Source organism: Micropterus dolomieu, linkage group LG05 (assembly GCF_021292245.1).
Source record: "Micropterus dolomieu isolate WLL.071019.BEF.003 ecotype Adirondacks linkage group LG05, ASM2129224v1, whole genome shotgun sequence".
NCBI lineage: Eukaryota > Metazoa > Chordata > Actinopteri > Centrarchiformes > Centrarchidae > Micropterus > Micropterus dolomieu.
In genome coordinates, this window is record NC_060154.1 from 19,358,180 (window position 1) to 19,386,175 (window position 27,996).

The 27,996-nt window shown below is 42.0% G+C and overlaps 1 protein-coding gene across 3 annotated transcripts; it reads right to left on the reverse strand.

Annotated features, from left to right (window-relative positions):
* Positions 1-11,473: 11,473 nt before the first annotated feature.
* plpp2b (phospholipid phosphatase 2b) lies at positions 11,474-27,996 on the reverse strand. Of its 3 annotated transcripts, none has more exons than XR_006825102.1 (7): positions 27,566-27,995; positions 18,537-18,688; positions 18,013-18,275; positions 17,854-17,911; positions 15,294-15,470; positions 14,169-14,440; positions 11,474-14,025 (listed from the first exon to the last, which is right to left on the reverse strand). XR_006825102.1 is itself a non-coding variant. In XM_046049389.1 (7 exons), exons 3-7 carry the CDS (start codon positions 18,666-18,668, stop codon positions 14,279-14,281), a joined length of 792 nt encoding a protein of 263 aa, XP_045905345.1. In that variant the 5' UTR covers positions 18,669-18,688; positions 27,219-27,310; positions 27,566-27,996; the 3' UTR covers positions 11,474-14,278. The 3 variants fall into 3 exon arrangements, 2 of the variants coding, with proteins under 2 accessions (XP_045905345.1, XP_045905344.1); XM_046049389.1 differs by adding an exon at positions 27,219-27,310 and having other exon boundaries at positions 11,474-14,440; positions 27,566-27,996; XM_046049388.1 differs by having other exon boundaries at positions 11,474-14,440.

Below are 27,996 nucleotides of genomic sequence, written 5' to 3' on the forward strand. Positions count from 1 at the left end.
AGAGACAATTCTGTCAAACACATGCATGCTGAGGGAAACTAAACACACCTTCACACACCTGTCTCAAAGGGCTAAACAGTGGAAACCGGATGCCAAACCACCAGTTATCCATACAGTGGGCAAAACATCAGGAGGGAGTGATTCTGGGATGAGGTGATGAAAACAGGTTCACTTCCCACAAAAATTCAGAGACGGCTACATTCCTTTGTGGCTCCCAACAGCAATATCAGTGTGTCAAACTGTGACTATGATATTAGCACTAAATGATGCCCCAACAACACTGGACAAGGCAGACTTTGAGATGAACTATCATGTATCTCACTTTTCTTTTGTTCATTGGAAGGCAGCATGTTTGGATCAATAAGCTTCACTTGGTGGGTGCTTTCTCCTTAGACACTGACAGTTGCAGGATTGTATACTAGAATCCCATCAGATCCCATGAAGAAACAAAACTATGAGGTGCAGAAACTTCCTAAAAATCAGGCTCAAAAGAAAAATCCACTTGAACCACAGAATGGAGAGTCTTGCTGATTTACGTGCATTTGTTTTTGCCCCTTGTTGTTGTTTGGTCCAGCATTTGATCAAAGGCCAAATCTATTTAACCTCATATCACTTCAGTATATTCCCACAAGAGCTCATTGAACAACAGAGTTTGATTTTTGTAAAATGTTCAGCAATGTAAAGCATCAATCAGGTTTTGGGAGACAGTCCTTCTGAATCAAAGGCAAGGCCATCTTTCCAGACGTACAATTTTGCAACAATCATACTGGTAGGAAACCATCTTAGACACAGCAGGGGAAACCATTTTCTCCTGGATAGTCTCTACAAGACCAGAATGCATTGAAGCTACACAACAGTTGTATAATGAGAGTTGTGAAAATCACTAACTGATCTCTAAACAGTCAAATCAACTTGCTTAAAAATTACATTTAATTTCAAAATAAACCCTGGAATACAAATCAGTGACCTCTAACCATGGTGGAGAGTTAAAGTGTGGATTTTCCCTTCAGTTTAACTTCGCTCAACTAGCCAGACCGCCTTTTTGAAAGAAAATGTCATCCCCCGGGGAAAATGGATGATACTGGAGGAAGGTGCTTTGGTTCGGATCATAAACTTTTGGTTTTGTAGTGTCTCTATTTGCCTCCCGCCCTTCCCGGCCCCAACACCTCTCCCCAATTTCCCCTGTGCCTTTGGGATGGGGTCGAGAATGGCTCCTGCCCAGCGTGGGCTTGAGTGACAGAAAGACAAGGCCACAGTGTTGTCATGGTGGTGCCCTCCCCCACCCTCACCCCCACCCTCACTTTGCTCCCACCCCTTCCCTGTCCCTCATCAGACAAGCTGGATGTCAGCGCAGAGACGGCACAGTGATTTATTGGTCTCCACTCCTCTGGGGCACCCACCCCCGCCCCCCACCCCCCCTTCCCAACACACACACACACACACACACACACACATCCACACATGCAACTCCTCCCTCTTCCTCGCCCCCATCCATCCCCTCCCCTTCTGTCCTCTCCTGCTGCATGGCCCCCAAGGGAGAGAAGGGGTAATGACCCACATCAGCAGCAGCTCTGCTCTCGTGCACGTGCACACACACACACACACACACACACACTCACATCCTCTCCTCCTTGCAGGCAGATACAAATAAATACCCTCTGTGGTACACATATGCACATGTATGCACACATAAAACAGACGCTGACACATTTTATGCCCACAGGCATGTGTATCTGGGAACTCGGGAATTCCACATAACCCAAGTCTGGCGAGATCGATACTGAACCATCTCCTTCTATTGTATTAGCTAAATAGTTCTTTCCTTTAGTAAATAGGACACTGTTTTTATCATAACCTGTTGTAACCTCATGAAGATGCATTATACACGTCTCCTTTTCACTGCCATTTTTTTCTTTATAAAACAGAACAATGGGATGATTTGTGTCTCTCTGCAGTGAAGTAGAATAAGATCTTCTTTCTGACTTTCCAAATATCTGTGAATACACCAGCTTTTACAGTTTGGCCATGAAATCCAGAATTGCACTGCACGCTCACAAGCAAGAGGACTTTTAGAAAATAGAGTTTCCTCATGGCGTCTTTTTTTTTTTTTCTTCTTTTGTTGCAAAAAGGCTAACTTCATATGTGCCAGTGGAATTCGTAAACAAGGTCAGTGGGATCATTCAAGTTCTCACACTGCTGCTTTTTTTGGGCCGAATGAGAAGGGAGCATCTTTCCAGAGGTTGATTTTGAATTCAGGCAGTCGATCCACACTGAAGGGAGAGCGAGGAGGTTAAATCTGAGCATTGACTTGCAAATGCTACTGACAGCGCTCTGCGTGCGCTGTCACTCATCTCACACGGCGGAGGGATGCTGTATGCAGATACAGCCACAGGTTTCCACTTTACATTACGAGTGTTGGCAAGCCGGAGAGTGCAGGTCAGGCATTAATTTGTGTGTTAAAATAGGGAGGAGAATACATAAATTAATTTGTTCATGCAAAGGAGGACAAGGGATGTAGAGAGACTGAAATGAACTGTCAACTCTAAAATGAGGCCACTAAAAAAGAACAATTGAAGAAGATATGGCTTCTTTTAATAAAAAAGGCACGCAGCTATTAACAAAATATAGCAGATACTAAACTTCCCCTGAATGAAATGAGTATTTAGCACTAATTAGCCACATTTGTAAAGAGTGAGATGTTAAATAATGGAATAACTTCATTGATGTTGTTGGATATAGGCAGTAAACAGTTATTATAAAATGAGTCAGTATAATATCTGCTTCCCAGACTAAACTCCCAAATCCAAACTTGATGCAGTCTCTTGGGGGTTTTTACCTGTTCACATACAGGCAACAAACTTGAACACTGCATTCTACTGCCACCTGCTGTTCAACAGCAGCAATGCAGATCAAACTGAAAACGGTTGGTAGAATAAGTACAATATTTTGTTATGTATTCCAGGGCGCATAATAAATAATAGTCAACACTGTGTTATATATGGCTGATACAGTTGTTGTTATTGTTGTTGTTCACTGGGGGAGAAGAATTAAAGTAATTTGGACTTTTAATCCAGTGATGACCTGACTTGAAATGTTGGTATAACCTGCTTTCACAAGAGGAAGTTCCAAGTTACCTGCTCAGTAATATATCCAGGAAATTCTATGGTGGACGTCCAACTAATACCGATAAACAGCTCTTAACATTGCCTGCAGATAATTTAAATACCTGATATCCACTTGTCAGCCTCTTTGTAAGATGATGAAAGCTTTCTAAGGGAGAAAGCGTGCTTTGCTCTATAACGACGCCATTTTCCGGCAGGAGACTGCAATTGTAAAAGCTTACCACACGGTGTCGCCATTACACTAAACCAATGAAGCATCAGCAAGAAAGCGAGTGCATATTTTCTTGGTACTCTAGGTGTGTGTGTTAGTTTATTCAACTCACAGGTGCATTACACTATTTCACATGGGGGGGTTACTCCAATGGATTTACAAAACATTGTAATTCAGCAATTATGCCAGTCAACACAGAATTAAATCTTTGCTTGCACCTTCACTGGTACCCTTCAACCAAAGTGATTTATATAACTCCTCTACCACCCAGTCAGACCCAAATATTTTCACATAGTCACACACATATGTGTTATGTAATAAAGGGTCTCAACGTAGATTTTCTTTTCTGATTTTTTTTCAATGGATGACATTCATAATCACAAGTAAAGTAAGGTTTGTGGTTGATGTTAACTCGGTACTATCCCAGCAGGCTTTGATTTGGTGATTTATCAGGTTCAAAGATAAGTTGTCGTCTAAGTTAAACCTGAGAAAAATTTAGTTGAAAAGCCAAACATTACGAAACATTTAGGTTACCTGTGACTGTGAATAGACAATACTGGGAACAGTCTTCTTCATCTTCTTTACTGAAGCATGGACACTGTGTGTTTTGTATGTAAAATGGTAACCAGCTAAGTTACTTGCAACTTTCATGTAATAAATGTAGTGGAGCAAAAACTAGCGCAAAGTAGCATAAAACTGAACTCAATTAAAGTCTCTCAAATGTGTACTGAACAGCACTTGATTAAATGTATTTGGTCACTCTCCAACAATGGAAATGATACAGTTGGTGAGAAGTCTGTGTCCCGCATTCTGTGATTAAGGGAGAACTTGTGTTCCAGTAGGTTTGTTTCCTGTTTTGTACCCTTTTATGTCCTGTTTACTGTATCATAAGGTCAAACTGAGGACTTTTCAATTACACTGGTACCTCTGAAGTCCTCTGATGTCTACCTCAAAACTTACTTTAGCATACTTTAAGTTTTTGTTTGACTTTACGACTTTACCTTTTTATTAAGTTTTTTTCCTTCCTTTTCCTCCTCCAGTTCTATTTGCTAACGCTTTCCCCTCTTCAGAAGATTGTTGAATTTTAGGAATATAAACCACCTTCTGCTTCTTGGCTTGAAGCATGTACACTAACATTTTCCCTTCTTTTATACGCTATTCCACCCTGATTTACAGATTTCTGGCACACGAAGGCATCTTGTATTTTCCAGGGGAGACCAGCTGGCTGTTGAGTAGATCCAGGCCTACCACTAATCCTTGTGGTCCTCCTCTCTCTGCTGCAGCTACATGGACACAAGAAGAGAAAACACAATTTAAAACCAATTGTGGTTACGATTAAGGATCAATAATTTGTCGCAAGTATGAGCTCTGTTCCAAGAGTCAGATACCAGATGCTTGTGACTTTGCTTCTGCCGCTATTACGTTAATGGATATTGTAATTTTGAAGAGAGTCCAACTAGTGTGTCGTAAGAAACTTTAGAGGCCTAAAGTAATTTCCTGCACTGCTAAGGGATTTATTATCAGCAGAAAAACATGTTATCACAAAGACAGACCATATTAGGAGTAACTATGCAAACAGTGTTAAATGACAGGGTCAGAGTGATATACAACACTGCTGATTTAGTAACCAGTCAGACTGTTCAGTTTGGGTTCCACAAAAATGTAGTTAAAGTGTCATTTAGGAAAATATGTTAATATTTATGAATTACTGAAAACTATAATATCTGAAAACTGTGCAAATGCTGAGTTTGAGGGGTTTGAATTGTATGTGTTGAGCACACCGGTGGGTTAAATCCACACACACATTGCCTGGATCTCCTCTCTGGCCCCATAAGATAATACATAACTCTCTGCAATCTAAATCTGGAAACTAAAACACAACATAACAGCATTATAAAAGTGTCTTGGGTTAAATACTGTAACTTAGCTGTGTGAGAGATGCGCATCATCTGTGGCTGATGAGCTGATTTTCTTGTGTAAACATTGGACAGAAACAAAACTCCACCTTTCCTGATTATCGCTCTTGTGCATTAATAATTACATCTTGAATTCAGCCACGTGGCCTCGACTACACCGTGTTGGTCCCTTTGGAATGACATCATTCCAGCCTGAAAAAGTACCTTGGGCTGTTTCCCAACAGAGCCCCTGTCACACACAGCCTCTAGCGACGCACCCAAGGTTTGTTTACTTCTCTGTGTCGTTACTATTCCACAGCGGGACACGTTTTCCTCTCGACCATAAATCTATAAAGTCTTGAATGACTTGCAGGGTCGAAGGCCAACAACATGAAGCCCCTGGCCGAGGCGAGAGGAATGGGGTGTGTGTGTAAATATATAAATATATAAATCCCTCATCAGGGTCACTGGTGGTGGTAGTGAGGATGGCTAGCAGCCAGATAAGCTGCTTCTGCGCTCCCTCTCTCTGGCTCTCTCTCCCAAAGGCCGCCTGAAAGAAATGTGCCATTGTCCAGCCGGGCCCCTGAGCTGCTGTCCAAGACAACATGCAAAGGCCAAGAGACTGGAGACTGGAAGCTGGAGAGGAGAGAGCTTTAGATACCTCCTCAGACTGTTTACGACCACCTCTAGCATAGCCAAACGCTGCTCCTGTCCCACAACCTTTCCCTCACTACTTCTTTCTTTCCAGTATGTCATTGCCTGTGAGAGTGAAACGTCTGCAGAACACACCGGCTGTGTAGGCATTCTTTGGTTCAAACTGGACTGATCTCTAGAAAATGAAATACTTTTTGAGAGTGCGTGTGCTTCATCACTCCAGCCTAGTGTCTCCTTCACCAGTTCACACTGCAGCTGAATTTGAACTCTCTGTCTGAGATACAAAATTGCAAGAGACATGAATATTATAACGCCTGGTGTTACATAAACGATAAATTGTAATATGGCCTGATGGTTAAAAATCTTTGCAGCAACCATTTGTCCTGGCTCACTGTTTATCAGACAACAAATTATTTTCTCACATTTTTGAGATGCTCCAGAGAATTATGGGTAAAAGCCACATGCCAAATTACAATTACATAAGAAATCACATAAAGTCTGACGTCATCATACAGCTTAGAATAGGATTTTCCTCACCTATTTCTCTCAAACACTTTATTTTGAGTCCCCTTTCCTGGTCAGAGCTCAGGTGCCAGATCACAGAAAATATCCTTTTCTGCAACAACTTCCTCATCCTCTCTGGGGATGCCCAAGTGGTCTCAAATCAGCACTAAGTCCTTTTCTATGGTCTCTATGAAGACTGCTATGATTGGTCCCTAAATGATTGAAGAGAACCTTGATGAACCTTAAACAGAAGCCCAAGGGCCCACTAATGGGACCGGGACTGGGCCAAAGCTCAACTTCAGAAAATTACCTTATTGTCTCAACACATGCAAAGCAAATTAAATATTTGACTTGAGGGGTCTGAAGGAAATGTAACCATTTGTGCTTATCATGAATGGGGTTAAGGCTTAGGCGCCTTAACTATGGACACTTGCGTAACTGATGATTTCAGAACTGTACCTCTAAAAACCGACAAGCCCCTGAGTACGGAGCACACCTACGGTAATTACATGAAATCAGTGTGATATTTGTCTTTCTTTGTCAGAAATGTGCAGGGAAATTTCATCAAACTGCACACTAGAAGTGGACATTGAGAGATTAGAAAGTGGCTAATCTCCTGTTCTATCGTCACTTTCACTTTGTCAGCAGCCAAGGCTGAAAGGGATGACAGCACAACCTGAGAGCGTTTGGTCCCTAGGAATTAACTACTGTAGACCCCTAATTAATTTCAATCAGGATAAGACCAACATTTGCAAATAGGATAAAAATAGGTTATTATAACAAGATAGTTTAAGATAAAACTCCTTAATAATAAGATCTTAAAAGCATCTCACAGTATGCTGAGGAGGTGGGCTCCAGCCTACAGCATGTTACACAACGTGGTGGGACCATAGCTGCTGGTTGTCTGCCACTCAGTCTTGTCAAGGTCAAAGTTTAGGATCCTCACCATTCTTGTTGTCGTCGCCATCATAATCACCATTGCCTCTCATCCTCATCTCCCTCTGTCTCGATCCCGGTCTCCCACAGCTGAGTGGTGTAATTATAATTAGTAGGTGTAGGGTCACTGTGGTCTGTCATCATTGATTATAGAAGCAAATAAAAATAATATAAAATCACTATTTAAAAAACTATAAATACATTAAATTTGAATAAATCCAGTCCAGTTCCAAAGGTTAACAGCTGCATGTTAGTGGTTAATGAATGAGTTAGTAAATGAAAATGAAAATATGATGAATTGTTCTAAAGGGAACAAACGTCATGGTTCATTTAAATGTAAAAAGTCTATATGACAACACTGTAACTGCGGAGAAGGGTGACGCTTCCTCACCATAAACATGTACAACTATTGTAGTGGGGATGGTTTCTTGGTCATGTTAATTTGGTCACAAATTTACATGGAAAGATCAGAAAAGCAGTTATTTGGGTCTAAATTGAATGTTAAAATATATAAGGTCAGTAGTAGCTGCCTTATTGTAATGCAAGCTATGTGACTAACACATCGAGCAGACAATTCATCAGATTTGAGTCTTGTGGGTTTAATTACGAAATAACATATTCATACTATTATTTCTAATTACACAAGGCCATGACACTGGCTGATGAACTTGCATTAATAATGCGTGTGCGTGTGTGTGTGTGAAGAAGAAAAGGGGTTAATTAGTGTGCCTCTTTGCAGAAGCAATACTTTTGGCTATGGAGCAGGAAGACTACTGTCTATAATAGGAAGAGAAAAACAACAGAGACTAGCTGCTCATTTCTGGAGGCATTTTAATTGCTAGAATACAGAGCCAAGCTAAAAATGTCTCCACTGGCCTCCAGCATGAGAAAGTAACAGAAGCTGCTCTCTGCAACACCTCTGAATCAATGCTGCAGAATAATGTTAATTGTCAAAATACTCTGAAATATAAGGCACTTACATCGGATGCACTTAATAAAACTAGATCTTCTGACAAATGTGACTTCTACTGGTATAAAAGTTACTGTTGTAAGAAACCTGCCTCTGATACTGTGAACATCTGAGTCTAATCTGTACAAATTCTTCTCTCCCTCACTCAATTCAGCACACAAGAACAGGCGAAATGACACTGTGGGTGTCAAGCTACTCGGCTCAGCCAAAGGCCCCTCTTGTAAAATCACTAAGTTGTGATTCCGCCGACATTCTCCCGTCCCTTTGACTTTTTGCAATCAGTGAAAGTATATCCTAAGACACAGACAGTCAGCAGCACCGGTGTTTCCTAAGGCTGCAGTATTGACTGTCTGTGACACTGTGGGTGTGTGACTGTAGAGCATTAAGTGACTTTCTCAGAGGCGGTTTTACCTCTGCGGGTGCTGAAAACGGGATGTAAACAGTTGCCGCTCAGTAGAAGCCGCAAAATAATAAAGTTAAATTTAACACAGGTTGAAGAACAAGACCATGACTGTGCCTCCCATTTATCCACTTTTAATCCTGTAAACCAGTTCAGCCCTCCTCTGTCTGTTTCAGGTTTACACCCCCTCCCCTTCATTCCCTTTGCTTCTTATGTTGCCTCTATATTCTCTCTTCCTGTCTGTCAGTTGTTACAGAGACCTCAAGGGGAAACGACACTTAGCGTAAGTCTCGTTACCCAGGGCTGAATCGTTTGACTTTTGCTCCTAATGATTTCCGTCCATTTGATGAGCCCACCTTTACACCAACTTCAATTTAATCTCATTAAATTATTGAACAATTTCCTATCTGAGGTTGTGGAAGAGTCATCTACACCACATAAGGGAGGCTGAACATATACTCATTGTTCCCAGACCCTAAATCAGCTTTCAAAGGGGGAGCTTTCTAGCTGCATCCCCTGTCACACATTCATTCCTAACTCCCGTTTCTGGTCCTGAATTTCCAGCTTGAAACCAATATGGCCGTCGCCCACAGGGACACTGACCAAAGTGGGCTGACCAGAGTATATAACATACATAACAGAGTCGCTTACCGCAGCATCAAAATACTGGCAACCAAGCCTTTTCTGTCACACTTTACTGCTTCCAGTGCTGAGGTTTTCCCAAAACCGCTCATCTCAAAAGCCACTTCTCACCAGGCTCTGGGTCATTCACAGAATTCCATCCCTGTGGACCATTCATGATTTGTGATGGTTTCTAAGGAATGATCTATCTGTGTGTATTTGCTGTGTTTGTGTCGATACTTTTGTCAACAGATCAGACACCACATTATTTTGATTTAAACCTGACTAAAAGGACACATGCACATTTATCCTTTTATGAAAGACTACGATCATTAAGTGTGCTGAACAATATTTCATGATAGACTATGCTAGATATTCCAATTTTCAACAGTTTTTCTTAGCAAGCTGATCGTTTGGTGAACAGTTTAATGTAAAGCCACAGGAATATGGCTATCTAGATGGATACTCCAGGTAGAGTATCTATTTCATCTGCTTCATTAACCCCTCAGGCAGATCGCACCTTGGATGTATGTGTTAGGTAATGCCCTTCATATAGATAATGGTTTACTATTTACATCCACAGGCGGATATGCTGTTCAGCCAGCTCAGAAATGCCCTGGTTAGCATAGAGATCATATCTCTTAATGTAACAAGGTACATTTACTATTAGGGCTTGAGGGTAATATATTCAGCAAGGGTATATTGTGCATCGCTGGAGAAATGAATGACAAACCTATGAACTCACATATTGTAAATCACCCTGAAGAAGCAGCTAAATGGCTAAATAGTCATGTAAATAAAAATACCTTAATGTTTTCCATTCCCAGTTCCTTTGACACCAGAGTAAAAAATAGCCCCACGTATACACAACTTTCACAACATGCAAGTGAGTAATATTGTTTTAAATGAAGGATGACAGTGGTTTTCAATACCGCTGCCAACGAAACTCCCACAAATGTTCCCATGAGTCCAGTGTTTATTTCGTTTTAAATACATGTGTTTATTTTTGTGGAGCGTTCCATTCTCCAGCTTGGACACACTAAGGCAGTGGGAAGCCTTGATTAACCCCTCCCAAATCCTCAGCACTTGGTTTTAATTACCCTTGTTGCAAAAAAAATTCTAATGCACAAGAAAGTCATGAATCAGTCACTTGATAGCATGTCTCCGGAGGTAAAACTGTAAATCTTTAGGTATTGCAGTGCATGAGCACTTGAGCCATATGCTCTTAACATTACACATGTGAATCTGTCTCTGAAATTTTGTTGGAACCTTTTGTTGGAGCCACTCTCCTCTCTGTATAGTGTGTCAAGGCAAATTATAGATGAAAGTTGGCTGAGTGCAGTAAACTCATCATGCATCGAGAGGCTGGCAAACTAACGGAAGCAAAATTGGCTTCCTTTTTCACATGAATAAAGAAAACGCTGGTGAATTCAAGGTTTTCCCTCACATTGTAAAATATTACATGCAGGAATAATAGATCAAATTTATGATGTTTAAGGGTCCGTTCACCCAAAGTACAGAAAAACATGTGCTCTGTGGATCAATCACAGTGATGCAGACCAGATTCTGGAAAGACATTTTACTGTGGAATTTTCAAAATTTTACTTTTCTAACCTTTTAGCACCACAAACTAAATTCATTGTACCGGGGTAGATGCAGTAATTTTGAAAGATAGAGATCTCACAACCAAAAACCTTTTGCATAACTAATTAACACTATGACCTGTTCTGTTCTGAGAGTGGATGCTTTACGTGATCCTGGTGGATTCACTATGAAATACATCAAAGAAGGAACACTGAATGAAACCACTGCTGCCCTCCACGCCTTCTTACAACACCCACTTCAAGTGTGTTGACCTTCTGACTTGTGGGCTGAAGAATTTTTATCATGCATCATTCCAACGAATAACCGCTTGCAATCAAGATTAGAGTGAACTCGCAAAGAACATCTTGAAATCTTGATGCTGCAATAAAGTACTCTATATTTGATTTCACTGATTCCTTTCTGCAGGACACGTGTGCACCGTCACCATCTATCAAGGACTGCAGACATGAAATACGTTATGCTTCAAATCCTTGCATCAACAATTTAGAAAGCCCAGTGTAATTCCATCACACCACCAGTGACTTGAAATATATAATTAAAACAAAACAACATAACTGAATGTGGATTATATATTTATTTAAAATGATCTGGTTTAGAGACTACTGATCTAATAATCTATATACAAAAAGCAAACAACATGAATCATACGTTTGACATATAAACAGGAGATTGGCCAACCAGTGCCTACTTTAAAAGGCACTAATTCAATAAAGCATGGAGCCACATTTCCATGAAGCTGGAGGTGAAACAAACACCATGACGTTTCTACATCCTCATCCACATTTGGGTGATTAGTTTGACTGCAGTAATACACAGATGATTTAGATGTAGGGATCAGGGGAGGGGGCTCACAGCACTTCACCGCAACCAGTTCCAGCTGTTTCTTGTTGTAAATCTGTGTTTTAAATGTGCAGAAGACCCCAGGGACCGAGGTTCACCATGGGATACCCCACACCCCACCCCCTAAAGTACCCTACCTTTCTATAGTCCCAGCTCACCCCCGGGGCTTCACAATCACTACAAGGTGAGATTCTCTTTGTCTTTCTGCCTCCCCCCCCACCCCCCACCCCCATCAGGTTTTGTGGTCTGTCTGATCTGTTGTCAGTACTCCAGGCGTCTGCATTCTGTACAAGAACTGTACAGGAGACCTTATTCACAAATTAACCCCATCTATCAGCACAGGAAGGGGAAAAAGAACAGAGATGAATCTTTGATGTCGGAACGCAGCAGTGTAACTAGCTTCAAAAACACAGTTGGGTATGTAACCCTTTATCATTACAACAGCCCTTTAAAAGCCCTGCCAAGGCATCTGGCATTTGTTTGGACCTGAAATTGGATCCATTTGTGTGGCAACTCCAACAGTCACCAGTCTGAGAAGGCAGGAGCCAAAGCACACTGTACAGGTGAAATTAAAATGTAAAATAAGTGAAATAAAAACATACAAGCATTTATATACATCCTTCACGCAACATGAAACATGTCTCATAGCGTTAGTATATACAGTATTTATGGCTCATAGTGGCAAGCAAGGGTGATTGCACAAAAAAATTCTTGTATTTAAAATAAATTAAACACCATTTTTTAAATGGTTGTCTCATCCTTCTTTGATTATAATTATTTAAGAGATAAAAAACACATTAAAATAGAAAAAAAGAAGACATGATAGAGACCAAACTTCTTAATATTCGATTGGCAGTAAAGTAGTGGTATGACACATAAAATCCAACAGAAATAAAAGCTATCTGCATCAATGGTTTCTACATCTGCAGTCCATTTCACACAGGGGAAACATAAATCATGCACAAACTCCACAATTAAATGTATACATTTTACTACTGCACTACTGTTGAGCATAAAGTTTAAGACTTAGTTTATGCCCTCTTCTTAATTCAAATTCAGACTAGTTGGCACTGGCAAGATCATTCAACAAGTCAGACACTTCTCTGGATACACTTGGGCAGTGATAAAACATGACTTGTGGGAGATGATCAAAGTAGTGTGAGACAACGGCCCGGCAAGCCTGTATAGTCACTTTTAAAAACATATTGTTTGTCAGAGTAGATACACAGACCTGTTTGTCAGTCAGTTTCCAGAGCTGGCAGAAATGCATCGTCATCTGATTTCAGATCATAGGATTACCTCTGAATGCTCCTTCTAGTTTGCCATGTTGGTTAAGTCAATATACATCTCCTTTAAAAAAAGCTTTGGAGCTGCAGCTGACACGTGAGCCTTTTTTGCCAACAGGATGACACGATACAAGGAGTAAATTAGCTCATCTCCTGTGAACTGGTTGCCATTTCAATAATTTGTTTTTGATCTACAACACTCTTCTGGTGAGTAGCCAGTTTAAGGTGCACTAAAGTGAAGCTAAATCAACAAACTGTGCCTTTAACAACATCTACATTCTCATCTTTCTTCCTCTCATTCTTAGAATTATTTCATCACTGCCAACAAATTTAGTTCTCTACATCCAGAAATTAAAAACACAAAACTCTTAAAGCTCCATTAAATGAAAGAACTCCTGGTAAGTAAACGTGTTGCTAGTACTGCCAATCCCACAGATAATCAACACTCATATCTTCTTGTTCCAGATCTCTGTTAAAACCCAATCACTCTCACTGACCCTTTATATAAAACTGGGCAGCTGTTTCTTACAAACACAGCCTGAAAACAGTTTTTGTGCTTGTAGAAAGGGGAGCATGTATGAAGCCAAAGAGAGCATGTATTTCTCAGGAGGTGGCGGCATAAAGGTGTGTTGGTGTCAGACATATATTTGTCAGTTGGCAGGAGAGGACACTCATTGGGATGCCCATGTTCCTCTGTTTCTGCTGTGTGCAACTTGTTTGCTAACACATTAGCCACATGCACTTAGTGTATTATAGCCATGTCATAGCTTTGCATGAACAATATGCTCCTCTCTCTCTTACAGGAGAAAAGGAGGTCATCATGGTGTCTTTGAGAGGGGGCTCAGATGCCTGGCAATGGCATGGAGCCCCCTCAGTCAGTCCAGTGGTTGGGGAGTAGGTGGGGTGTGAGTGGTTGACACAGAGGGAGGGAGCTGGGGGCTTTGAGGCTGCATACTACAGACCAGATCCCTGGCCAAACTCCTTTAAAACAGATAAAAAAAAGGTCTGGTTGCAGAATCCATATAGAATTAAACATCTCTCACTCATAGGACTTCTCACAAAGCATCAGGAGTCTGCAGTGAGCAGCCTATAGAGGCAGGACTGCAGATGACGCAGGTTATTACCTGAACTAAACACTGTTGACTGCACAAACAAGGTTGAGGGTCCAGAGTTGGACCCTATTACACAGGTTTGGGGTCTGCAGGCTGCAGCCTTTGTTCCCCAGCATCAGCCCCTATAACACAGGACCTGGATTGTGGTGATAGTTGTAATGGTTGCTGTGCTCGGAGTCTGCAATCTGCACGCTGGGTTTCCTCTCTGGCTCTTCATTATCAGCTGTGTCTGGCCTAATGCAGGGCGGAGGACGCTTCTTAAAGAAGTCTGACACAAAGTGCACCTGCAGAGGAGAAAAGAGGAGGAAAAAGTAGGAGGTTAGCTTTGGTCACTTGGGGAGTACTTTTCCCACAGAGATCAGCATGTATGGGATACAGAGCAGGTAAGGGCTGTGTTGGAAACTGTGAATACATATGTCTGGACAGGTCTGTGCACAGCTGTTAAGTGAAAGTCACACTTACACACATCTGAGAGGAACACACAGAGAGCAGGCACAACCCCTGTAGGCCATAAAACACTATGCCCAAGAGGTTCTGTAATTGCGCAGAACACTGTGAAGGCCAAAGGCGTGGGCTCACTTCCCAATTAATCTCACACACACACACACACACACACACACACAGGTTCACTCTAAAGTGGCCAAACAGTAAAGAAGACCAGCTGGATCAAGTGAGGAGAATTAACTTATTGCCTGTTTGAGTGTGTGCGTTTGCATCAAGTCACACTTTGCTGCTGTCATACTTCACTCCCCTTATGCTTCCTGTCTATAAGGATTTTTACTGCCAGACTGAAATAAAGCTGAAATATGGATTCTTCAGCGGCTGTTCCACTTTTAAGGGAGCACCACTTACAGAAAGACTTTCATTAAAAATCATTCTTATGATCTGGACAGTCCCACCCATGTTTGCTTTTCCTAAAGCCAGAAACCACATTAGTAAGACCTAAAGATGACATCTTTTTATTTTTTGGGAAAAATATCAAACTTTCTGTAAATTGACAAATAAATGGATTCCAATCACTGTATCAGCATCTTGATACCAGAAGTTATCACTTTGTCTTCTATTCTGGAAATATCATGTAGGGATTCTTATGTTTTTGCAAAGATTCCCTTGAAAGAAGTTGTCTTGGAGACTCACATTAAGCATAGCAACAAGAGCTCCCTGCAGCAGCCCCACCAGCACGTCGCTCCAGTGGTGCTTGTAATCAGAGACTCGGGTGTAACCCACATATACCGCAAAGGCCACCAGGAAGAACTGGATGGTGGGTCGGAGAAGTCTGGCCCACTTAGCCGCCAGTCTCGCCTGAACGTAAAGCTGGAAGGGGAAACAGAGTGGAGGAACAGAGTGGAAGCAGAGGGTGGTAGATCGTGGGGGGTTTGGGGGAGAAAAGACAGAAAAGAGAGAGATCCGGAGGAGAGACAGTGTGTTTATGCAGGGATTCCTTTCTGTTGTTACAGTCAACTTGCCATTAACACTGAAAAAAGAGGTCATAAGTGGTTTTGGACCCCTTAGGGGTTGCCACACCATATTTGTCATTTACATAATGTTATATAAATGAAATGTATATGCTAACGAGGCAGTGAAGTAATGCAGCAGTCAAATTTCAAAATAAAAATTAAAGCTGCAAGCGGCGTTGGGCGGGCCCTCGCACTTGTAGCGCGTTGGTGTGTGAGGCGGCCGCGTTGCATATCGTGGAGCTCTGCCGGTGCGGCTGTGAATTGCTACGCACGTCGGACGCTGCATGAAGGTGTTATACGTCACTTCCTGTGTCCCCTTTGTGGTGCTACATAGCACTTGGCGCTATGAATATAAATGTATATTGGCATGTAGATGTGTTCGGGGTGAGACAGTTATCAAGCACGTAAAGTTTTGTTCAGATGTGAGCATGTACACTGAAGTTACAACAACTTCCTGTGTCATGGCGAAGAGTTGATCTTTGACGCCACGGACACGCCCATCGACGAAAACTCACAGATAGCACAACTTTTCATTGTCAATGCCTTTAGAAGGTACAGCAGAAATTTGACGTTGATCCGACTAAATCCCTAGGAGGAGTTCGTTAAAGTACGGATTGTGTAAATCATCCAAAAATTGCCGTAAAATTCAAAATGGCCGACTTCCTGTTGGGTTTAGGGCATCGCTCCAAGAGGCTTTCTGGTACGTCTGGACATGATACATGTGTCACAGAAATTTCATACATTCCTGTTGCCAGCAGGTGGCGCTATAACTGTGGGTGAATGTCAGCATGTACATGTGTTCAGGGCGAGACTCTCATCCTACATGTACAGTTTGGTGCAGATGTGAGCATGTACACTGAAGTTATAATAACTTATATAGGACACACCCATTGATGAAAACTCACAGATAGCACAACTTTTCATTGTCAATGCCTTTAGAAGGCACAGCACAAATCTGAAGTCGGTCCGACTAAATCCCTAGGAGGAGTTCGTTAAAGTACGGAGTGGAATTCAAAATGGCCGACTTCCTGTTGAGTTTAGGATATGGGTTCTTGAGGCTTTTTTGTGCGAGGGGCAAATTTTTTCTAATTTTCTAGGTGGCGCTAGAGAGTCATTTTGCCACGCCCATGCGCGAAACCCATAACATACGAAATTTTTCACCACTTCTGACATGTGTGCAAAATTTGGTGAGTTTGAGTATGTTTAGGCCCCCAAAATTGAGCTTACTTTGCAGAGGAGAAAAAAAAAACAAAAAACAAAAAATCCTTACAATTCAATAGGGGCCTCGCACGGTTCATGCTCGGGCCCTAAAAATATAATCTCTTCAGTTTCAATAGGGACCTCGCATGGTTCGTGCTTGTGCCCTAAAAATGTGAAAATCTGCAGTCTCTCTAAAGCTAAAGCAGTGGCTCATATGCCTCAAACTGGATTTAACTGTGAAAAGGTGTTGAGTATGAATCTAATTTATGTCTATGGACCAAAAACCCCCTTTTAACTGGAAAACAACAGATGCCAAAAAATTATGAACCTGGCAGCAGTACAGACTTCTCTGGGCTTCTGCTGAGCTGCTGTTGAAAATGCAAAAACTGGCATCACACCACAGTCTCCCTGTCACATAGCCACACTCTGCACTGAACACTGCAGGACACAGGCTGGATATCACAGCTTAGCTCTGTTTGTTTGCAGTATTTGCTTGGCAAAACAGAGAGCGTGGACTGCGCCACTGACAGGAATATTCTGTCTTTTCTTTCAAATTGTCTTTGAACTGAACAGTGTTGCTTTACTTGGCCTCCTGATGCTTGCTGTCTAGCACTGGTGCCTGGCTTTTAACACAAAGAGATGAGGCCAAGGGTAATGAACTGGAAAGGCCTGGAAGACAGAACACATCACATGCTCTGGCTTCATCATTGCTGGGAAAAAGGCAGCAGAGGCCTCCAGATCGTTTCTCTCAGTATACACACTCTTCCTCTGAACTCTTGCCTTGTCTTTTTATGCCCACAGGCACAAATGCCTCTATGAGCCTTTCTCCTTCTCAACAATTAGCCCTTGAGTACGGATCCAAATGCATGAGCCTGTTCTCAAATGAGCCCATCTGGGGACTGTTATCTCTGATTCACACTGAGATATTTGCGTTGTGATCACATGGAGATATTTCCATATTTACTGTACACAGAGATGCATGTTTACATTGGTGTTTTAAGACATTTAGTGATGGATTGAGGCTCATGTGCTGTACTTACCGCAAGGAAGAGCATGCAGTACATTCCAAAAGAGGAGTGACCAGAGTAGAAGGACAATCTGGATAAGAGAAATGTGATAATTAGTATTTCTTAATTGTCAGTTCCATTTTCATCTGTAATCACAATCATAGTAGAGACAGTAGAGATCGTCTCTCATACCTGGACTCTGTGACGTCCTGAAGCTTCCCAGTACAGTTGATCACCTGAACATATCCCGTGCAGACCGTGGGGGCACATACAGCCATGAAGTTAGGTCTTGGGCGGCCTATGGTGAACTTGGCAAGGTCGGTTAGTGACTGGCTAACAGCTGCTCCAAACAAGAAGGTGCCCACTACCTTGTAGAGTGCAGCTACATACTGGTTGAAGTCAGAATTAGAGTAAATCCTCTTGCTGTAGACCAGATAAGCTTCTCCAGAGGAGATCTGAGGGTTGAAAAGAGTTTTGAGGTTTTGTTCCAACTTTTATTTTAACATTTTTTTGCATCATTAGAATGAAATTACTTTTCCTCCTTTCCTCCTACATCCACACATTGCCCACTTCCTAAAGGCCCTTTAGTAATGGAGCAAACAGCACAGGATGTTATAAAATGAGTTATGTCCAGTAAACTTTGCACGATTTTGTGATCCGTGATAAAAGGTCCCTGTGAGAAGAGAGGCGAGATTGATGCTCTGGTTAAAACTTACAATGATAATGGTGCAGGAGATGGTGACAGCTGCCAGCATGCCGTGGGTGATGGTGTCTTGTTTCAAAGGGTACATGATGCTCTCGTCGTCACAGTAAACCCCTCTTTGATATGGCTTGAACACAATGGTCATAATGATGGAGGGCAGTGCCGCTGAAGGGAAAAACAAACCAGAAGAACATCAGTCTGATGAAATGGGTTAGAATATTTCCTATATTTGGACAAATTATGCTTTGGCAAAATGAGACGAATGCATTGGTTTTTGTCAGTGATGTATGATGTTTGGTCGCTGCCAAGATTATACCTGGGCATACAGACCAAGGGCAAGGTTGATTCAAGTTAATGAACACCAATATTTGAGCAAATGTATTTTGAGATAAAATATTTGTCTCGTTTTCTGCAGGTTTTCAGACATTACATCATTTCCAAAGCTGGGAAGTAAAAATGTTTCTCTAAGGATTAGCTAAATTGTTTTCTCTCTCCCTCTGGACCTCGGGGTCTAAAATCACAATGATGAAAAAACCCACAGGGAGAGAAAAAAAACAGTAGTTAAATGTCAGGGTAGAAACGCAAGGAGTTACAAAAATAAACAGTGCAAAATAGTATTCATATACACTGGCATGTGGGCATATGTAAAAATCACACATCACACACATATACCCAATGGACACAAGAGTGTATAAACACTCTCAAGACTGTACACAAATTACTGCAGACACAACACACATCACTGTGACTCTTTTGAATGATGTGGCTGTGTGCAAACACAAGACCAAATATAGCTGTTCAAGGCTCCTGCACGAATGATGTCCTTGAGATGTTCAGAAACATCCCTCCTACAATTACTCACTCACCCTCTTCCTCTCTTACAAACATACACACTCACGTCGCTGCATTTTGTAAATGCACAAGTGTGTGTATAATGAGTAAATCCTTTTTTGAAAGACATGTGATTTACAGAGTTGCATTGATAAACGCACCCTAATAAATACATTTTGCAGATGCTGTTTTCCCTCTTTGAAGCCAAACTCCTTCTAAATTGTCAGAGAATGAAGGAGTGTTTAATGCAGATTCGGCAAACTGTGACTGTTTTGAGCAGCAGAGAAGTGGACTATGCTGCAAGTAGTTTGAAAGGTTCCTTTAGATTTTTTCAGCAGTGGAAACTTTTAACCATTGTAACTTACCATAACTTCATACTCAAACTATTCCCGGTGGAATAAGACTTCAGTAGTTACAGTATATAGGAGAAAGACCTTGCTTGATAGACAGAAATGGCTAATTTATCATTTTTGTCAAAGTTTACTTGAATTTTTCCATTTTATGTCACTGCAAATTGACTGTTTTTTGAGTGTCACACAGAAAGAAAGCAATTTCAGAACACTTGCTCCGGTAGCTTCTGATGGTATTTGTCATTATTTTTCACATTTAACAATTAATTTCATAGATGACAATATTCATGAGCTGCAGCCCTATTGAGGAACGTAATCTCCGCCTTGATATCCATTACCACTATCCATAATAGGTAGACAAAATGTATTGGGGCGACTATGGAAGTGCCATACAGCCACATACTAAATGCAAGAAAAACAGCTGTAAAAAAAAAAAAAAAAAAAACACTGCACACACTTGAAAAGCGCTCTCACCAATAGCATTACATTCCTGTGTAAATGAGCAGCGCGCCCCTCCCACTCTTTCAAAAAATGTCTGCAGCTGACATAATTCCAGGAGGACTTCCAGTGAGTCTGACTGATGAGAGACCAGGAGTGCACATGCTGAAGACTGAGACTAAAGGAAAATATACAACTGGATGGAGGATCAGGACTCAGTTGAGGTCTATACTCTGAAACACCAGGTTTAACTCAACCCTGAGCCCTCTCAGGAGTCCTACTGTAAATGTATACTGACAAAAAAAACCCTAAACTTTAATTCACAATAAACAACAGTATACAATGACACGCAGTGTTGTTCCTTACTCTTGTCTGACACTGCATGTATCCAAGGTGACCTGAGATGTGTGCCGGCATTGTTTAGTGGCATGCCAACTGCACACATGTTCCTCACAGACACTATATAGACAAAGAGTCTTATTGGCTCAGTAAAGAAGGGCAACAGCAAAATAGAAGCTTTGTGTTGAGAGAAGAGTAAACAGTAGCGCTTGATAGGATAAAGACATCGTCGCACATTGTACTCCTCGTAACCCGACCTTGGAGGAGATGTGTTTAGACACACAGGGAAGAAAAAACACAAACAGGGATACAGATTATAGACTAATTCAGCAGCCGACACCTGTCCAATGCATCTATCCCCCCTTTTGTCTACACCCTTGTTGCTTTGTGAGTAGCAGCAGCAGCTGGATGACACCTGTCCCTGCACAGTAACTTCCCACTGGCACCAACACACCAGGCACATACTGGATCCCTGTTTACACATCCACCAGCAATATCAGGACGTGGTAAACTAGGCGTATTAAGTCATTTCGCACATTTTCCTCTTAGCATTACCAAAATCCTGTTTGTCACAAGAGCACAATATAGGGTCTCTTGTATTGAACTAACATCCTATCTCATGCGCCTCGGGAGCACCCCAATATGGATTTAGTGATGTGGCTTTTGGGTGGCAGCTTCTGCATCTGTATCCTGCATCCTGCTTCCAGCTGGCAAGAAACAGAGCAGAATGGCAGCTAGTTTTCTATCCCACCATCAGACAAATGGTTGGACTTCAATCAAACTGAGCCATTCTGGATAGAGTGTCATTACAAGAGTTATAATTGTGAATACTGCTGCAAGGTTCTGATATATTCTATAAAGGACTGAATATCTCTCTGCAATATCAAAAAAACAAAGAATTGCTTGGATATTCTGAATCCTCAGCACAGTTTCTTTATCTTCAAAATGTTATTTTAAACCTTTCCGGACTCCTTATATATCCAGTATGGACAGGACTGAAATTTGCACAGCACGTCAAATACCTTAAAACATTGTTTAAACGCATAACATTGTCAGGGTGCTTACATTAATTTACCATACATAAAAACAAACACTGTCATTGTTATGGGTTGGGTGGTTGAATCCATAGCTTGCTCTCATTACAGTGGGGGGAGACACAGTGACATGAAATCTGTTTCCACTGGACATGTTACGTCAGCCAACACACAAATTTTTATGCAGTGTTGAATGTTTGCATTTAGCAACATTACAAACAAACTGAAGCAGCGAACAAAAGCAAAGGAAAGACTTGCTTGACACACACATAATATTACAGCAAGTTTTTAAGTTTTGTGTGAGATTGGCCAGGACAAAGTCAGGGGAATGTTTATTTACTTAATAAAGCATGGTAAATGTCCCTTTAAAATGGCAGAAGGACATAATTGTTTCTATATTGGAGTCTCATGGTATAGTAACTTCAAACTGTTTCATGAAGCTTTTAACACTTGCCAGAGCGGGGCCATTAATCACAGCAGAGAGGGAAAGAAATTAAGTGGAAAGCTTCAAAAAGAAGCACCAGCAGCTAATGAAATATACTACCTTCTCCACCTACAAGGCTAAAAAGCATTTGCATGTACATCAACAACATTACATTCGAGTGTCATTTGTACCTGTTTAGAGTGTAGGCAGCGCAGCTGGCCTTAAATAACCCTCCCCTGGCTTGTAAAATAAAAAAGCATGACTTTTTCATTTCTGTATTCATAAATGAAGCACTAACTCAGCTGATAGCTGACTTTAATTGTTTGGTCATAAATTACAAGTTTGGATGAAAATAAAAGCACTCAGAGAGTCTGGACTGTCGTCATGGGCAGAACAGATGGTACATCCTGAATGTGTCTCATGAGCAGTTCCTCTGTGGATAATATCTGCAAGAGACGAAGCAGCCACTCTCTTGAAAAGCAGACAAACACACAAACAAACAAACAGTTCACAGACAGAAATAGACCGGTCGGCAGACCAGATAGGTCTCCAGGATACCTACCACGAGACAACCCCACAACCCAGATTGACACTGCTCCAGAACTGCCTCCACTTAGAGACCAACCAGCATCTCTGATTTGAGCTAAACTCAGACATCTACGGCACATTTTTCTGTCCAGAAAACCCAAGAGAACATATACATGGACAGAAGGTGGGGTGTGGTGGGGGGCCCTTATTCAGGATACAGGGGAACCTTCTTTCTAGACACCAGGATCGAGGGGAGGAAAACGCTGCCAGTTTGGAATGTAGCCAGGAAGCTAATCTTCAGCTGCCAGTCAGAAATCTTCTGCCTGAGCCCCTAATGGGAGCCTGTTTGAAGTCGCAGGATGCAGGACTCGAGCTCTCCTGTCTCAGATTAAGCAAGGCACATTTTAGGGGCTTTGGCTCCATTTTGGGAAGTTTAAGGCTTCTCATTTACCTGGCCTCAAATCACCATTCATCCGCAGTGGCACCTCTGCGTCTCTCCCTGATGAAATGGGTCTTAGTGTGACAACGAGCTGAGTAATTGACAATGGCCACGGGTCAAGAGGGCCTGAAGAGTATAGAAATGTCAGAAGCGCATCATAGAAAATTATAGTGCTAAGTGATGCCACAGACAAACAAAGATGTCACTGTAGGAGGAGATTTGCACCCTTTCCTTCATTCCTTCCACCACTGCTGATTCACATCCTCCATTCCCCCCCCCGTCTTATTCATTCATTCATTCATTCTTCTCCCCGCCGCTCCATCTTTCTTTCTGTCATTCTCTTGATCGCAGCGTCCTCCCACACACTTCTCCTTCTGTTGTAAATATAGAGGCCTCAATGGGATGCTGCTTTATTTAGCTGGCAGATGTGCAATTACGCAGGACCATTTGGACCACAATCGCACTCTGGGGCTGAGATTCGAGGCTTGTCGTGTCTTCTCTCTGCCTCTCTCGATCTAGTTGTTGTTACCTCAGTTTTCATGCCTTTGCCCTCTCTCACATTTCTACGGGCCTGTCCTACTAAAGCTAGGTCAGTGCCTGGACTCATCTGGAAGTTGTTCCAAAGGAACCTCACACTTACTTGCCCTGGTTTCTCTCACATAACCTGCTTCACCTGCAAAACCACGAGGATGGACAATTATTCTCCTCAAGTTGAAAAACATATAGTTGGGGTTTTCATTATGCATATTTTCAAGGCGTGTAAAGCCTGTGTGCGGTATGTGTGCTGTGAGAGGGGTGTTCTCATGCCCCAGGGCTGCCCTGTTTGGTCTAAAATGTTTCCTCAGGGTCACAGCTGTAACATTTGCTCCTTCATCCAATTTCTTCCACTCTCATTTCATGTCTTTTCAGCCTGAAGGTCACTCAGTGAGTTCCTTCTTTCTATATTTCTATCCCACTTTCCAATCCATCTCTTCCTTCTGTTAATAGCTCTTGTTTCCCTTTGCATTAACACCATTACTTGCTTCTTTATTTTTCATCCCTGTGTCATTTACTCCATCTGACTATGCCGCTAGCCCTCATCCCCTCCCACTGTGGATGAGGACAGAGGCCCGCATTTTTTTCTTTTAGCTGCAGTCAATGTTTCCAATTTTTTCCCCCCTTCCTGCTCTCTTTTGTTTCCTCCCTCCATTTCAAAACACACTTTGTTGAAATGACAGCAATAAACCTATAGCACCACAGTTCTTTAGTGTATCAACATAGGTGATGTTAAAGACCTTTAAAAGATGGTTTGCAGTAACAACTAAGCTCTCCCTCTTTCTGACTGTCTCACCCCAAGCTGGACTGACTAATGTGGAAGGTATGTGCTGAGCCTACAACCTCTGCCGGCGTTGGCCTCTGGAATTCCAATTCACATGAGGAACGCCCAACTTCACCAGTCACACCAAATCCTGCTGCTGCTGCTGCCCATTCTTTATTTTTAATCCCGCTGTTTCGCTCCGTACATCATTTACGCATGCTTAGCTCCAAGCAGCGCAGAAGGAGACAGGGTGGCAGGCGAGGTCGTACGAGTGGTGGGAGGGCAGCTAAATCTGGGCTGGCAATCAAAGAGTCTGGGTGTGGAGGGGATCAAAGAAGTAAGCCACACAGGTTTAAACCTAAACCATAAAAAGGTCTGCAGGAGTTAAAGTGTACAACTATCACGAACAGTACTGAGCTTCTCTGAAAGTTCACTAAATGTGTAGCTGTGTCGTGTGCTACATTTTTAAACATCATTGCCAAATATATAGTGATTCTTTGGTATAATCACTTATGTTCAGCTGCTGTGATCTCTATATTAGGACCACCTTTTTAAAACCTCTGGTCGCTATCAAATAGCAAGCACTCATGCTTCCCTCTCTGTGCATATGTTTTCCCTCTAACTTTACATGTTGGCAGGTATTTCTCCAGCATGCTTTTAAAAGACAGTGGAACACTACACTTGAAGTCATCTGTGTACTGGGTTGACTTTCTGGGAATGTGGCAATGATTTCTAAAAAACAACCATCATGAAAAAAGATCCTCCTCCACTTTAGAATATGACCAATAAAAGACTCCAAAATCCTTATGCTATAACAAAAAACAATTATAATAAGAAAAAATAAACTAGGCTCATGCTTCTCAGAGGGACATTCTTGTTTGTTCAAAGGGCTTCAGTTTCCATGACAAAGCTCTCCTGAGGAAAACAATTCCCATCAAGCGTCTTCACTGCCTTTCTGTGAGAACTCGGGACAATCAGTCTTCCCAACACGACAGCATAAGAGGACCAGCTCCCTGGAGACGCTGCAGCACCACGGCTTCACCAACAAACTCTAACCGACATCCAGCAAGGTCAAAGAACAGATCGTGGGGATATTTACTGTATAAGTAATACGATGAATATAATGCAAGGAAATACATGATAGTTTTACAGCGGTGGGACTTTGGGAGCAAACTCTATTGTAACAGGTAATTTATCAGTCAATAACAAGACGCTGACACAACATTAAACAATGGGAACAATTTTAAACTTTGTTCAAGCTTTGGAAGAGAATCAGAAACTCAACTGCCTTATTCTTTGTGTTAACTGGACGGGAAAAAAAACATCTGTAAACAATCTATGCGGGTAGATGTGAGCTAAAATACACAGGAGTCGTATACGCAAAACAAACGGATGTAGTACTATAACCCATTGTCATTTTCTAACACAGCTGTGTCCTTATGTCCAAAGCCTTGTCTCTAGGCCATTTAGACACGTTACTTACTTAGAGTATCTAGTACATTACTCAAAGCTCATTGCCATTCATATCACCCACAGCAGCACCGGGTCACGCAGCAATGTGAACTGTGCTGCAAGCCTCGAATTCTGACTCCTAAACAACTTACACAGGCAGCACCGCACCTACGAAATACGGAGAGGTTAAAGGATAAAGAAATGGCTTCTGTTGAGGAGTAGTGAGTAGAAAAGCCAAAGAAGATAATAGCAGTTGTTAATCAGATAGGATGACTTCCAGTGTTGGAAGATTCACATGTGGATTTCTTTGCATTACAATAAGTAAGAGGAAATGGTACCAAAATGCAGACAAAACCCAACTCAAAACTCTCATCCCATATAAGCTAATGGGCAGCATAATTATAAGCTCTACCATGTACTTATTACATGGCTGGGGCGACCTCACATAAGCTTGGGGTTTGACTTGACGATTATTTGGGTGGGTGACGTGGGTGGCAAAAGGGAAGGGAGAGGCAAAAGGGTGGGATGCAACTACCAAAACCTGACCGACCATCCTGACCCTGACTTTAATCCCAGACTTGTGACAGCGAAACGGTGAGGCTTATCAAGTTCAGCAGTCTGTGGATGTTCCCACAGATGGAAAAATACTCCTAAGCTCTCTGAAAAGCCAGGGTGGGTGGGTGGGGGGGATTTTGGTGGTGGTGGCTGAAACAGCACAACAGAGCAGATCCGCACATGCACTCCTCCTCGTCCCTGCCTCCTGCCTGTCTCTCCCTCCAACCTCACCACTGTCACCAGTACAGACACACAACAAGGGATGAACACGCCGCCAAACACCAGACCATTACACAACACACGTCTGTCAAGGGCTTATGTCATTAATACAAAAACCAACGTCCCACCATATTATCTCTGAAAACAGCGTTGAGGGTGGTGGTGATGAGTTATAGTCATATTCAGTTCCATTCATAAAAATTTAATGGCAAAAGATAAATGTTGACAACTATAACCACAATAGGTGTCACTGATGATTCACTTTCCAACATGTCATTATTTGTTCATTGCCCAGAGGCAGACGGAGACAACAACTTATACAGTATAATGATGGGATCTAGTTACAACTGCAATGGAAAAGAAAAAACAGCCATATTGTTCCTTGGAAAATGAAAAATGATTCCTAACTGGAATCAAATGCAAAACAATGGTCAGTGGAGGAATGTGGAAGTAACATACTGAGAAATGCACTGTATGTGGGAAGTGGGGGCCTTCTTGAGAAGATTCCTGGCAGATAAAATATTGAAGAAAATGAGGAATAAGCAGGGCACACAGGCATATCAAATTTCCATAAACAAACATTGAGCTTCCTGAAGCTCTGTAAAGTCCTGCAATGTTTTTTTGGTAAGTAGGTTTGAGCACACAGCAGCCCTGTGGGGAAAATGAGAATGATATTTCCTTTTTTTGTTTCGCTGTGGTGCAATTTAATGTCACATTTCAGCCTGGACAATACTGTAGTTGTGGTCTGCATAAACAGGCGGCTGACAGGCTGCTCTTTCAGTAACTTACTGGACTCAGGTATGGAAATCCAGCTGCTTCATTTGCCTTTTGAAGAGACACCGGGATAAACTAGCTTCGGTGTTGTCCTGGGGATCTCTCGTCTGATTAAAAACATGTTTCCTTGTTATTTCCATGTGTAAATAAACACACACTGCAGAATTAAAATTTTTAGATCAATTCCTGAGTTGCTGTCATGGGTGCAAAACACTAAAACACCGAGCGACTGGCACAAACCCGCTGACAGCACCACAAAGACCATATAATTTTCTTGCCGACAGCACCGAAGTGCAATTCCTAGATAAAATGCAGATTATGCTTACGTACAGTTTTGTAGGCCTATAGTGTACGTAACTTACCAACTAAAACGCACAACACGTCCATCGCCACGTACAGTTTCTTCTTCCTCAGCCCCTTCATCTTCTTTCCGTTCATTTACTTTACAAACTTTATCAACTTAAGGGAGAATAGTTACTTTGTGAATGAGGTAAACATGTCCATCGGCGCACAATCGCGTTGGAATTAAAGTTCGCTATGCAAACAACCCGGTAACCTGCACTTCGAGTTCTTCCGGGATCCTCTTGAATACCTGTGCTGACATTAGCAGCATAGGTGTGTGACTTTCTTAAAAAGACAGCGATTTAAAAACTTGTATCTGAGCAGACACGCGATGAAGTCTTGCGTCCTTTTCTGCGCATTACTGCCTTGGGTACAAAACCAACTGGAGATATCCTCCAGTTTCACAGCGATGGAGGCGTCCGGAGAATCCAGTATGAAATGTTTTGCACAC

Coding starts and splice junctions, on each gene's coding strand:
- plpp2b (XM_046049388.1), bottom strand. CDS start 27,641: ATGAACGGAAAGAAGATGAAGGGGCTGAGGAAGAAGAAACTGTACGTG. Junction 18,276..18,536: donor TCTCCTGCACCATTATCATT/GTAAGTTTTAAC, acceptor TTCAACCCTCAG/ATCTCCTCTGGAGAAGCTTA. Junction 15,471..17,853: donor ACTGCATGCTCTTCCTTGCG/GTAAGTACAGCA, acceptor TTCCCCTTCCAG/CTTTACGTTCAGGCGAGACT.